The sequence below is a fragment of the Mixophyes fleayi genome, chromosome 11 (assembly GCF_038048845.1).
Source record: "Mixophyes fleayi isolate aMixFle1 chromosome 11, aMixFle1.hap1, whole genome shotgun sequence".
In the NCBI taxonomy this organism is placed as follows: Eukaryota; Metazoa; Chordata; class Amphibia; order Anura; family Limnodynastidae; genus Mixophyes; species Mixophyes fleayi.
The window spans coordinates 82,894,163-82,907,381 of record NC_134412.1 but is presented as its reverse complement, the minus strand read 5'-3'; the positions used below and the strand labels follow the sequence as shown (position 1 = coordinate 82,907,381).

Sequence of the window (13,219 nt, the reverse complement as noted above, 5' to 3'; positions counted from 1 at the left end):
ATGTTCCATTTCAGTGGAACTTACACTCTATCTGGACTGATACAGAGACTGGTAAGAGGGTGTAATTCCACTCATGTTAGTAAAGAAAATTATTAGTGAACCTTTAGCATACAGGATAATTGAGCAGTTTGTGCTGATCTCCTAATTACTGTCTAAAACGCTTCATAGGCAACAGTACGAACAGTTACACCAGCTGGCTAAAAGTAGGTATTACACACCGTTGGAAAAAAAATGAGCGAAGCTAGTTATATATTATTTGAACAATTAAATAGAATGTCACTGTCAATTAAATTTATAAACTTGCACAATATTTTTTATTATGATGACAGTTCTCTCCACAACAGAAGAAGAGTAACACAATAGCATAATCCGGAGGACCTCCGTTGGTGTAATTTGGGATGTTCTGATGATCTTATGTAGGTGTTTGAGAACCTGTTCTGTATTTATTCTAAGGTCGATGCTTTACCCTATGATGAACGCCCGCTTCCGGCTCAGCGGAAAAGTAAAGACGATTCCTTCACTTATCTGGAGCCAGAGGTGAATGAAGATTTTGCCGTGGATACCCCTAGAAGCAGAATCACCGGTGAGCCAGAACCACTGACCGAAAAAGCATTGCGAGAGGCCGGATTTGCCATTGAAGTGTTCGGTGAAGCTTTGGTGAGCACCAGGCTATAGAAGTATGCTGTCATTTGTCTATAACTTGAATGCCTTGGAAGTATAGGTGAACCAGATAATGCAATCATTGTGCGTACATGACAGACGTGCTTTAATGTGCCATTTTTAAAATAATTTGTTCTTGTTTCTTGTTAGGTTGCTGGGGCTTATTCCAAGACCTGGTCCTATAGGGAAGATGCATTGCTGGCTGTGTACAAGAAGCTTTCTGACATGCCCAGTACGACCTCGAAGGACGACTTGAGGAATATTCTGAGGGCGGCCATATTCCTTGTCCGAAGAGCTGTCAAGGACAAAGTGACTTCAGTGAGTGACTGCATCTTTATTTATATCTATAAGTAATGCTTATATATGAATACAGTCCTGTAAATAATCTATGTCAGTGTTGGCTAACCTGTGACACTCCAGGTGTTTGTGAAACTACAAGTCCCATCATGCTTTGCGAATATATAGCAGCTTATTGCTGTAAGGGTATGCTGGGACTTGTAGTTTCACAACACCTGGAGTGTCACAGGTTAGCCAACACTGATCTATGTATTAATGGTCAGTTAGGATGTCACCAGTTCGACGTTCATCGGGAAAACTAGTGTAATGTAAGGAATAAAAGGCACACTACAGCCAATTATTACAGATATGTAATTTTAAAATTTTTATTTGGACACAAAGCTTATCGCTGACTTCTAATTTGTTATACAGTCAGTAGGGATTATACTTAATAACATTGAGATTCTGGAGAGGAGGTCAGGTGGTAAGGACGGGAGGGGGAGGGGGGGGGCTACAAATCATGTCGTTTTAACCCCCTGTGGAAAAATGTTATTATTACCATTTATTTATATAGCACCACTAATTCCGCAGTGCTGTACAGAGAACTCGCTCACATCAGTCCCTGCCCCATTGGAGCTTACAGTCTAAATTCCCTAATATAGACACACACACAGACTTGGGTCAATTTGTTAGCAGCCATTTAACCTACCAGTATGTTTTTTGGAGTGTGGGAGGAAACCGGAGCACCCGGAGGAAACCCACACAAACACGGGGAGAACATACAAACTCCTCACAGATAACGCCATGGTCAGGAATTGAACTCATTATTCACACTGAATAATATCATTGAGACCCCCGTCCTGCCCACTTCACTAGAAAGTGGACGGAATCCAGGAGAAAGGTCTGCTCCCCTGGGGGTCCAGGGGAACTAATTGAAATTGGGGAGTCTCGTGAGTATTCTGGGAGAGTAGGCAAGTATGGTATGGTACGGATACATACATCCTAGAAGCCAAATTATAAGTGTGTACAGTACCTACAATTGTATAGCACATAGCATTTTGTAGACCTGTTTTTAATATGTAAAGCAATGCAAGAGATTAGTACTGTAGAAGAATGTCGTCTACTCGGCAGTAGGATGTTGTTCTCCGTTTTTACATGTAATCTGTCCAGTGATCTATTGTTTCTTAGGATCTAGTCCACAATCATTTATTTATAACACTGTAGACATGTAGGAAAATTTACATAAGTATGTCTGCACTGCCCCTGGGTTTCTAAAGAGACCTCATTGAGCACATAGTATAAACAGATATGTTCGTAAAGGTGACCCCCGGCTACTTATTATGGGATGTTCTTGAAGGTTGCAGGAAATTGTAATAAAGTTTTATCCATTTAAAAATTAAAATGCGGTTTATATCCACTGTATCTACAGTCATTAAGTCCATCAGTTTTCTGTTGGGAACACTCTGCTAACGAACGTCGAAATGTGCGCTGGAGTGTCGCCATTTGTTATTTACCGTTACGTTCAGTAAAACGTGGGAAATAGTCTGTTAATCTGTTTAAACAATAAACTGACTAAAGCAATTACGGTAATCTATTTAGACGATTTCCCACATTCCGACCCTCAGTGCCATTTCTCTGCATTTCCCTCACACTGTAATTACTGACATACTTTGTATAGACATTTCGTGTCATTCCCCATAGGGCAAACGCAGGATTAGTAGAGGGGGGTTTTCTCACCACGCCGCCAGTGGGCGTGACCAGCATGCATGGGGGCGTGGCTATAATATTAGACAGTGCTTGGCTGCTCTCCAACTCTTCCTATCCCCATAATATACATGGGCAATGCTGCGTGCACTACTGTTAGGTGCACGTAGCTCTCTCTTTTAAAGCAGAGCTGTGTAAAGCAGGGGCAGGGTCCAGACACCTCAATTATATAGTGCCCCAGGTTTGGAGGGGGGTTTCCAAGTACTAGTAAACCCCCCCTCGGTTTGCCTATACCCATGGCTACTGTCACATAGGGCTTCCTATTCTGTAGAACACAGATACTAGGGGGCAGAAATCCCACAAAAAAGCTTTCTACCCAGAAGGCCGCCAGTCTCATTCAGTTCTGACTTGTGAAATATTCCTATACGTCAGAGAATGGACGTCAGCGCTTCAGTTTAAATCATCTTGTCTTCAGTTTAGTGGTTTTCGTTCATTTTTATTGTAGGTTTTTCCAGCATTCACAAAGCCTTTATCCAGGGCTTGCATCAAATCCAGATTTTTAGTGGTAAAATATAGTATCTGAATAAATGGTGTTTATTAGGAAAACTTTGTGTATTATAAGGAATAACACATCTCTTTGTTAATTATGGAATTTAGAAGTTACCGAATAATTTCTTCATTTATCATTATTTTCTAAAACTCGTCTCTTCTGAGTGTAAAAGTGACTCTTGCAAAATTTAATTACATGTATGTTTAAATTATTATTTTGACGTTGAACTAAACTAAAAAAAAAATATGTGCTAGAAGAGAACCGTACTGTCAGAACAGCTCTAGGTGATCACACTGCCATATTCCTGCAAAAGTCTGTCCCACATCCATAGTCAGTGACTTTACTCAATAAGTAAACAGCCACGTTACCAGCAATGTATGTTGTAGCTGTGTTGTTTCTATCTCCTTTATGTTCTATTGCACAACTAGAGCATTTTTCTTAATATGCAATTTACTATATTGTCATTGTATACAGCATTGTGCTGTAGTTTATTTGCATTTTTACACACATATGTAGCATAAATCATATGTTTTTAATATTTCTAAGTCTAGTTTTACTAAGGTCAGACAGTGATCAATATGCCTTAGTGAGGAAAGACTCTGTATTAGATGGCTATTGTGGTTTATATACCTACCTCAGGTACCAATGTCCGCTGCAAAGCATGCTGGGACTTGTAGTTTGACAACACACTACAGAGAGACAGCTTGCCCATTCCTGCTCTACATCATTCATTTTGTTGGGCATTGCGTGATATATAAATTGTTCACGTTATTTTGTTCAAGAAATTTCCTGGGTAACTAAAAACAACATATAAACATTCATAATTAATCACTGAAAACAAGCAAAAAGGTATTGGGTGACCATTCCGTTTGACAGACTATGCTTAATATTGGCTAATTCTGCCGAGGAAGCGGCTTTACACGCTGCGACGGCACCTTGAGATCAGACGGGGTTAATTATGTGAGATGTTTGAAAAACTGGCATAAAATTTTACCTCATGAAGTTTTTGTAAAGAGTTTAGCAACAAAATAAGACTGGCGGTAATATCTGTGTATCCCTCGCTTATGGGTTGGACGAAACCTGGGTTATATTTTCCAGACTGATGCTGCCAAAGAAACTTTAATGAGTCCGAGTGACTAATTAAAATAATAAGTATCTGAATCTGGGCATTGTTTTTTTTCTGTTTTGTGTGTTTTTTTTCTAACTGTTGCTGCCATAGTGAAGGTACTGGAAGCCGTGCTTGACTGGATCCGCGGGCCTCCGAGACTCCCAGGCTTGTCATACCCCCTGGTTTAAACAAAGGGGGCTAAGACACCCTGTACTTGTAATTTCCTCAGGGTTTTTGGATTTAAATTCTGCTTGCAAGACCGTGACAATGGTTATACAGAGGGTGAGTAATGTACTGGCGAGTGGAAAATAAACCACCCTTTCAGGGAGCCAACTCTGCTGGAGCGGAGATGATATCTTAATTTGTAACAGCTGTTTTGGGGAAGCGATGCTGCGTTGACATAGAGGAGAAAAGGAGATGAGCTGGCTTTTAATAATTAACCTTCGGGGCTGTGATCTTTTCACTGATGTGATTAATTGGTGAAGTCATTGCTGAAAGATGTTTAATGTGCACACAGTGGTGGTGGCCATTTTGTTGGCTAGACCAAGTATAAGCCTGATTATATCATTGAAGTATAACTGCAAGTATACATAAATTATATATAACATGAGAAGATAATGGCAAGGATGCTGGTTGGGTTATTAGGTGGCTCCCGGTATTGCTGGTGGTAGTCAGTCTCTCTCACTTTATTTCTGTCTCTCTCATGTGCTTTTTCGCTTTCTCTCACTAATTTTCTCGTTTGCTTTTTCTCTCTCTTTCTCTCACTCACTCACTCACTCACTCACTCTCTCACTCTCTCACTCACTCACTCTCTCACTCTTTCTCTTTCTTTCTTACTCTTTCGCTTTCTTTCTTACTCTTTCTCTTTCTTTCTCTCTTACTCTTTCCCTTTCTTTCTCTCTCACTCTTTCTCTCTCACTCTTTCTCTTTCTTTCTCTTTCTCTTTCTTTCTCTTTCTCTTTCTTTCTCTTTCTCTTTCTTTCTCTTTCTCTTTCTTTCTCTTTCTCTTTCTTTCTCTTTCTCTTTCTTTCTCTTTCTCTCTCTCTTTCTCTCTCTCTCTCTCTCTTTCTCTCTCTCTTTCTCTCTCTCTTTCTCTCTCTCTTTCTCTCTCTCTTTCTCTCTCTCTCTCTCTCTCTCTCTCTCTCTCTCTCTCTCTCTCTCTCTCTCTCCGTCCTCGCTCTGTGATTAGGGTACATCAGACATGATGGTACAATTAAAAAATGATATAATAGGGGAAGATATTATCAGCTCACAGGTTGGAGACAGGATCTGGATACGATCAGTGTGGGAGAGATGGAGTAAGAGGTCAGAGAGATCTACTGCAGCGTCTTCAGAAACTTGTATGAGGGGCAGCGGAGGAGAGGGCATCTTATCGCACATGTGCCATGAATGAAGATGATGTAGTATAATGATAACACAGCCTGGTAATGATCAGCTTTGTCATACTTCTGGCAGAGGGTTACAGTAGTGCTGTAGCACAGCGGCTAGTCTATTATGGCAGGTCCTGGCCTCCTGTAATCTGGTGCTTTGTGATGATGCAGGGTCCAGAGGATGTGTTATTACCCAGTTAAAGTGCTCCAAAAGTCTGTGTTGCAGACACTTTTATTAAACACAGATAGACTATGGGATAGATTCTTGGTGACAGCGGGGGTGAGCTGGGACACCCATTGTCCTTTCACTTTAGGGGGGAAAGACACTCACTGCTTTATTAGTAGTTTTAACTGGAGTACTTTAATTATCCAGGTAAAACTAATTTATTAAGAATCAATGTAATGCATTCAGCAAAGCCAATATTTGAAAACATTATATATAACAAATGCAGTGTATTACTGAAATGAATAATATACGTTATATAACTGGATATACACAACTAAATCTGTCCACCATGCTCTCTTTCCCTCCTCTGCAGCGAGTCATGTGAGGGGGAGGAGCTTTCTCTAACTGGGCAGGCAGAATGTGAGTGACAGCTTGAATAACTTGCGGCACAGAACTGAGCTGTGTGGATTGGTGGATTCACACAAAGGGGCGGGGCCAGTGATGTCAGTAGTGGAGTGAGGAGATTGTACTTTTTAACAGTTTTAAGGCAACACTGAAGAATATATTGTAGCTTTTATGGGTCAGGTCTGAAACGTCAATTTGGATTTTACTGGTCCTTTAAATATTAAGGATTGTTCTATGCTAAAAGACCACGGTTGTGGAGTTAATAGTGACTTCTGTACACAGAATTCTATTAACTTTTTTTTTATGTGGAAATTATGATTTGTTCAATTCTTACCAATCCCCCAGGTTCTATCACTTGTACGACCACAGTGATTCAGGGCACAACACTCCTTCCAGAACTGGCGCCTCTTCCTGGCACGTCGTACTGTAGCTAGGTACACTTAAGCCTATTTCAGCAGCTAAAACATCTAACTGGATTCATGTAGCAAAGGCCTTTCCTCTTTAATGAAATACAAACAACCTTTACTTTTAGCTGGGATAAATCTGTGTCCATGGTTTTTTGTAAAGACAGTAAAATAACATTTTCACCTTTGAGACATGTCAAGCACTGCGCTACCTCCACCCTGTACCTTGTAGATGGGGGTTCATCTCCTGGGACACTTTGTTTCAGGCTTTTAAAACCTCTGTCAGATGTCATAAATTGAGTATCCGGCAGTGCCAGAGAGTTACATGGTCCATGTTGTACTAGTACACATGGGCATCATCATTCTGTTGGCATCACCAGGTTGGCAAGTCCCAGTGCCCTAATTTATTCACTCTGGAACTATCAAGCATCATAATAACTGAATTGGGCAAATGTGTTACAATATAGATAGGATCATTGAAGCAAAAGAAAAAAGTGAGGCCCCTAGATTGGAAGCGTCATCTGAATGATACAGGATGAAGCAGCACAGTTCATTAAAAGGATATTTCCCAAAGGCGGAATGTCCTTAATGACCATCTGCTGTATGTATAGGCGAGATAGTACTGAGATCTATCCTATGCGTGGACACATGGATCAGCTTTGTATTTCAGACATGCCATCATGACTGGGACACCAGGCACTCATCTCGTGGGTCCTTCACTTATGTTGGGGTTCTTTTACCTATGTTAGCAGAATAACCACCTGTAATTGAATAAGTCAGTCAGCAGTTTGTCAAATATCTATAGTAACGATCGATCAGAGCGCAGAATAAGAGACCACACAAGTGTTTGGTTTTCAAACTGAAACTACTTTACTGCAGAAATAAAGCATATAATTATATATAACAGTTTTTAGGGATATAGAAGCGTAACAACCAATTAGAAAACAGTAAATTATGAAAACAACAAACTAATGATACATTATGCGTATTGTGCAATTTGTAAGTTTTAAGCAAATCTTTCTTATATTAACTTCTCAGGCATTCTGCCACCAGTCGTAATGTTACTTTTCATAGAACATTCAGCTGTCCGTCCTTGGCTTGTCCATGTTTTCTGAGAACATCTTATTGTAACATTTTTTTCAAGGCTTCAATCTTTTTCTTTTCTCATTCTGAGTACAATATCTACTAATTTCTTTTAAAGCTATAACCTAATGATTACTTATATGGATATGTCATTTTTATTTTGCAAACTCTCACACTTACGCCTGCAGTGCTCACTCTTTTTCCAGTTTGCCAGCAGAAAATTCCTTATACCAAACACTTCACTAAACTGGATACACCAGCACATACAGGGCAGCTGTTCCTTCTAGCATTCTGCAAATGTATTTAATGTCAGAGGTTCCAGGAACCGCTGTACATGGTTCTGAGCTGTGTGTTCAGGTAACAGGCTCTGTAGTATTTCCACATCACTCAGTTGGAGAGAAGGGACCGGGTTCTGAGGGGTCCCAGGTACCAGTACCTAGAGAAACCTCCAATGCAGCCGGTGATTGTGGTGAGATCCTATTGGCTGGGTGTCATGGCCATACATTTGGTGCTGCTGCCCAGTGAGGTGGTTCTATGGCGTCCTGTATCCCTGGATTGGTTATCATCATTCTGTTAGGAGGAGGAAGGGTTACTAAAAAAAAAAAAGTGTCTGGTGAATAAACCTCTTTTCATAAGATGGGGCAAATAACATTTGCTTTCGTTAGTCTAACTTGCTGCAGTCTGGTTGATGCTAATGTCTGATGTATTGCTGTGCATCACAGGTCTGCTTGTTCTCTGGTATTAAATAAGCCTCTTCATGTTGAGTTTTTACCACACAGATATTGGCCTGCTGAGTGTTCCTAGTTTACTTGTGATGAAAATAAAACAGTTGAAAGTAAGAAGTTTATTTCTTATACAGGTTAATTTGAAGCCACAATCATCTTGTATCTGTGTGTCAGGAACCTCACATCACTGTTCTGTAGGGGAACCCTGCTCCTTCCACTATATAACTCTCAGTCTGTGGCTTCCTGCTGCTTCCATTTCCCTCCTCAAATAATGTCACTTCCCCTGTCACATGCAGCCCTGTTCTCACTAACACATCACTCGTCTCCTGGTATAATCTGTGCTGCTGGGAGACCCTGCTCCTTCCACTATATAACTCTCAGTCTGTGGCTTCCTGCTGCCTCCATTCCCCTCCTCACATCATGTCACTGCCCCTGTCACAGGCAGCCTTGTCCTCACTAACACACCACTCATCTCCTGATATACTCTGTGCTGCTGGGGACCCTGTTCCTTCCACTATATAACTCTCAGTCTGTGGCTTCCTGCTGCCTCCATTCCCCTCCTCACATCATGTCACTGCCCCTGTCACAGGCAGCCTTGTCCTCACTAACACACCACTCATCTCCTGATATACTCTGTGCTGCTGGGGACCATGCTCCTTCCACTATATAACTCTCAGTCTGTATCTTCCTGCTGCCTCTTTTCCCCTCCTCACATCTGGTCACTGCCCCTGTCACATAATCACATATATGGACTGGTCATTGCCTAGCACAGGATCAGCTCACTCATCTCCTATAATCTGGGTACACCTTATGCAGACATTAGAAGCACCCCTTTATTTGAGAACTCCTACCAGTTTGTAACCATCCCTTTCATTAAGTACACTATTCAGTTTCTCTCCTTAGATACAACTCAGTTTAGTTTATTTGTGGCGTAAACTAATTATGAGGGGACAAAAGGACTTGATTTATTACATGTCACCGTTTTTGTTTTTTACAGTGAGCTGTGCCGCCTTCCACACTGCAGGTAACATCCTTAAAAAATGTGACCCCTTCACCCAATTAGCTTTCAAAAATCTCTCGCTGTAAAAGTAGATCTAGTTTTTGCAGTGCTCCGCAAAATTAGGTGTCCCGGCGGGCCTACTCTGTCCTTAACGATGAACATCTTCACTCCGCCACTCCTCACAACTGCTGCTAATCCGCCAACACGCCATCTTACTCTGTAATCTCATGCGCAGGTCCATGTACACAGCCCCGGCCCACCGAAGGGACTATGCACTGTATCGTAGCCGTTTTGCGCATTGTAAATGAGGCCCACTGTGTACTGTGACTACAGGTTGTTCTGTCCCCCATCCCATGCAAAACTAGGGCGGATTCTTAGTCAAACGCTGCTCTGACTTTAGTCAAACGCACCTTGGAAAAGCCGCTATATATGTTCATCAGATTTTTAATACTAGAAGTTGAAATATTTCAGTAAAGTTACATTTTTGATACCACAAGCCAAGGTCTGGTACATTTGGATTTAAAAGGCTTTGATTTTGGAATTACAATGTCCAGATTTTTTTAACCACAAAATGACAATGTAATAAATCTGAATGTACCTTGTCAGACTCTTGTTGTGGGAGTTTAAGCACAGCTTTGGTGCACACTGATAGGGAAGCCGCTCACATGTACTGGCTGCTGTCCTGAACAGGACTCTTTCCAGATCGGATCTGCTTTCCATTTGGAACATGTTGAGTTGTGTGAATACATCGCCTCTTACAATTCACAGAGGGAGAAAGGTACATGTGCTGCCGGAGGGCTGTATCTGCTCCCTTACCTCCTACCCCATCATAACCACTTATTCCTGTCCCATCAGCATCACAAAGTCCCTGCAATTATCCATTTATATACAGGTTGCACAACAATTAGTAGGGAGTTTTTCAATGCTAGTGATATTAACATTTACATTACCATGTGCACTCTCTAAGCTACGTATGCATCAGAAGCACTGTCTGTGTTCCTACGTTCCATTAGTGCATGGATGAGTGGGAGAAGGATGTAACTGCCTCTCTCTTTCTCTCTCTCTCTCTCTCTGCACTTCCATTTATGTGGGGTCAGGAGGACAGAGGTGTTCATCTTATGCTCTTGAGCTATTCTCTGATACACAGCGCTGCACATAGTGAGAATTGACTGTCTGATCTGTCTGCAACAATGCCTGCAAGAGACACTCGAGTGTAACTGAGAGTGAAGCTGTGAGTGTATCTTACAGGCTGCAGACCGCTGAGGCAGTCAGTTCCCACAAACCAGAGCGCCCTATATAAGAGAGAGTTTTGTTTCTAATATACAGGAGAGTGGGGGGCAGTCCTAAAATAGGAAGTCCCCACTAACCACCTATGAGCAGTGAGATCAGCATCGGCAGCATCTAGGAGGCAGGTTAATGTCCTGCTTGTCTACACTCCTGGCATGTCCCGGAGGGTCATGAGATTCCAGGACTGCCCAGAAGAGCAGGCACCCTCCTGGATCCTGGCGGAGGATTGTCCTTCTGCTTTATGACACAATCACATCATGAGGCCCACCTACCACTATGTCATTCTCTGAATCTTGGCATTACATGGCAGGGGTTGGGCGTCTTTCCACACTTGCTCCCATCCCGGAGATCTCAGAGACAAGGTCAGGTGGCAATAAAAGATGGCAAGTATGATTAAAGCTATGAATGGGGGACACAAGTCCCACAGCCCGGTAGAAGAACTCCAACCTGGTACAAGCCGCACAAACCCTTTTGGGCGGTACAGTCACAGAAGTATCGGCAGTGTACCGGCCAAAAGGTAGAGTTGGAGGGTATGTGAATACTTTTATTTCATTTCTCTTTAATTGTCTGATTTTGGGAACCTTTTAAATAAAGTGCAGGTTTGACTCATGTTTTGGTTAGAGGAACATTACGCTCAAAGCGAAACTGAACCAAAACTGATTTTTTTGCTGCGGGTAAGAAGTGAAAGTATTCAGAGTACTGAGATGAGCTGTACGACCTCAGGGAAAGGTGCAGCTCACCCTCTGGTATGACATACAGTATATGCCAGTGGGGGCTTCACCGCTTCATGGCCAGACTGTTTGTCATACATATGGCTTTCATTGGTTACACTAAGAGTGTAGCAGCGTTGGGAGATCTGAGCTGTGTGGTGATGGACGCAGGGGCTCTGCCCCCTCAGAGTGCGGTAAGTCAGCACTCTGCGCTAGTTTGTGTCATGGAGCAACAGGCAGGAGGTAGAGGCCATATCATGTGTTGTTTACAGGCCCTGGTGGTGGGTAGCATATCTGATGTATGCAGTGGGGCTTTTTTTTTTTTTATTATTTACTTATAACAGGCCTGTCCAACCTGCAGCCCTCCAGATGTTGTGAAACTACAAGTCCCAGCATGCCCTTCCAGCTATCAACAGGTTGTCTACTGGCAAAGCATGGTGGGGCTTGTAGTTTCACAACACCTGGAGGGCCGCAGGTTGGACAGGCCTGACTTTTATAAACTGCAAATGAGCAGTAACCCATAGCGACCAAGACTTTGCTGGTTATTGCAAGTAGGCGCCTAATCTGTACTCTGCAAAGCGCGCCCCCTATCCACCCACCTATACCCATTCCAAACTTTTGCATCCCCTCAGGTACAGCCTTCTTGGCTCACTAACCCATGCACCTGATCAGTAAACTGCAAGCTCTTGTGCTAAAGCAGGCTTCTGACATCACAAAATAACATGTGCAAAGCCCTTTGTAAATAAACCTTTGAATGATACAAGGTATCCGCCGACTCCTTCCTGTGACTTGACGGACGTTTGTATTTTTACATTTTGTTAATATGAAAAATAACTCCGCTCCCCTTGCTGAATAATGCAACTTCTTCCCAGTGTAAGCTATATTTCGTTGAAATGTTATGTTAGCAAAGCCAGGCATATGTTTTAATGAAAGTAATATTAATATGACCATTAGATAATTATTCCTTTGGTGTATGCAGATTAGGTTTGATTTTACATAGGCCAAACAGGCAGCAATACAGCCGCCACTCATGGTAGGAAGTGTAAATCCACAGAGACACCGGCTTCTCTGTGCAGAGTCTCCTCTCTCCATATGTTGTGGTGAGAGTTTTTTATCTGGCTTGTATATGGGATACACAGCATTTGTCTACTATTTTTGCTACTTGAAGACTTTGTTTGATTGTTTGATTTCTTCCTTTAATCAGGTTTTCCAGGCCTCGTTGAGACTGCTGAAAATGATCATCACTAATTATATTCCTAAACATAAACTCGGCAAAGGGGAAACATTACAGTGTGTGGAGAAAACCCTCCCGGAACTGATCTCCAAGACTGGGGACACGGCCAACAGGCACAGGGTAATCGCATCCAACTTCATTCAGGTAACACATCTAAACTTCTGTTTTATTGTGCCATGAAAAGTGCAATCACATTTTCACTTTCTGCCTTCAATATGTTCATTAATATTGAGCTCAACAATACTTATTTAACAGTTTCTGGTTAGATGGTTTGCAAATCACTGAAAATAATTTGTGCTACCTTATGGTTGAAATATAGTAGCTATGAATACCGTTTATAAATATAAAATAATGGGCGCTAAGAAAAATATTATAAATAATAAAGGGTAAATAAATATGTCTGGAATGAGCTGCCGCTAAAAAATGGGAAAGCGACAAACCATAAAAATAATTACTAAAAGAAGCAAAAATCCCAGCGCAAACACATAACCAGAAAATATATATATAGAATGAGAGATTCTAATTGGTGCAAAAAGT

At 41.8% G+C, this 13,219-nt stretch overlaps 1 protein-coding gene across 1 annotated transcript in view; it reads left to right on the top strand.

Moving 5' to 3' along the window:
- The window catches only part of CEP104 (centrosomal protein 104), a 70,937-nt gene that overhangs the window by 21,796 nt on the left and 35,922 nt on the right, over positions 1-13,219 (top strand). Inside the window, 3 exon segments of the mRNA XM_075189988.1 lie at positions 454-657; positions 811-978; positions 12,653-12,826. Of these exon segments, the coding sequence (XP_075046089.1) occupies positions 454-657; positions 811-978; positions 12,653-12,826 (546 nt within the window).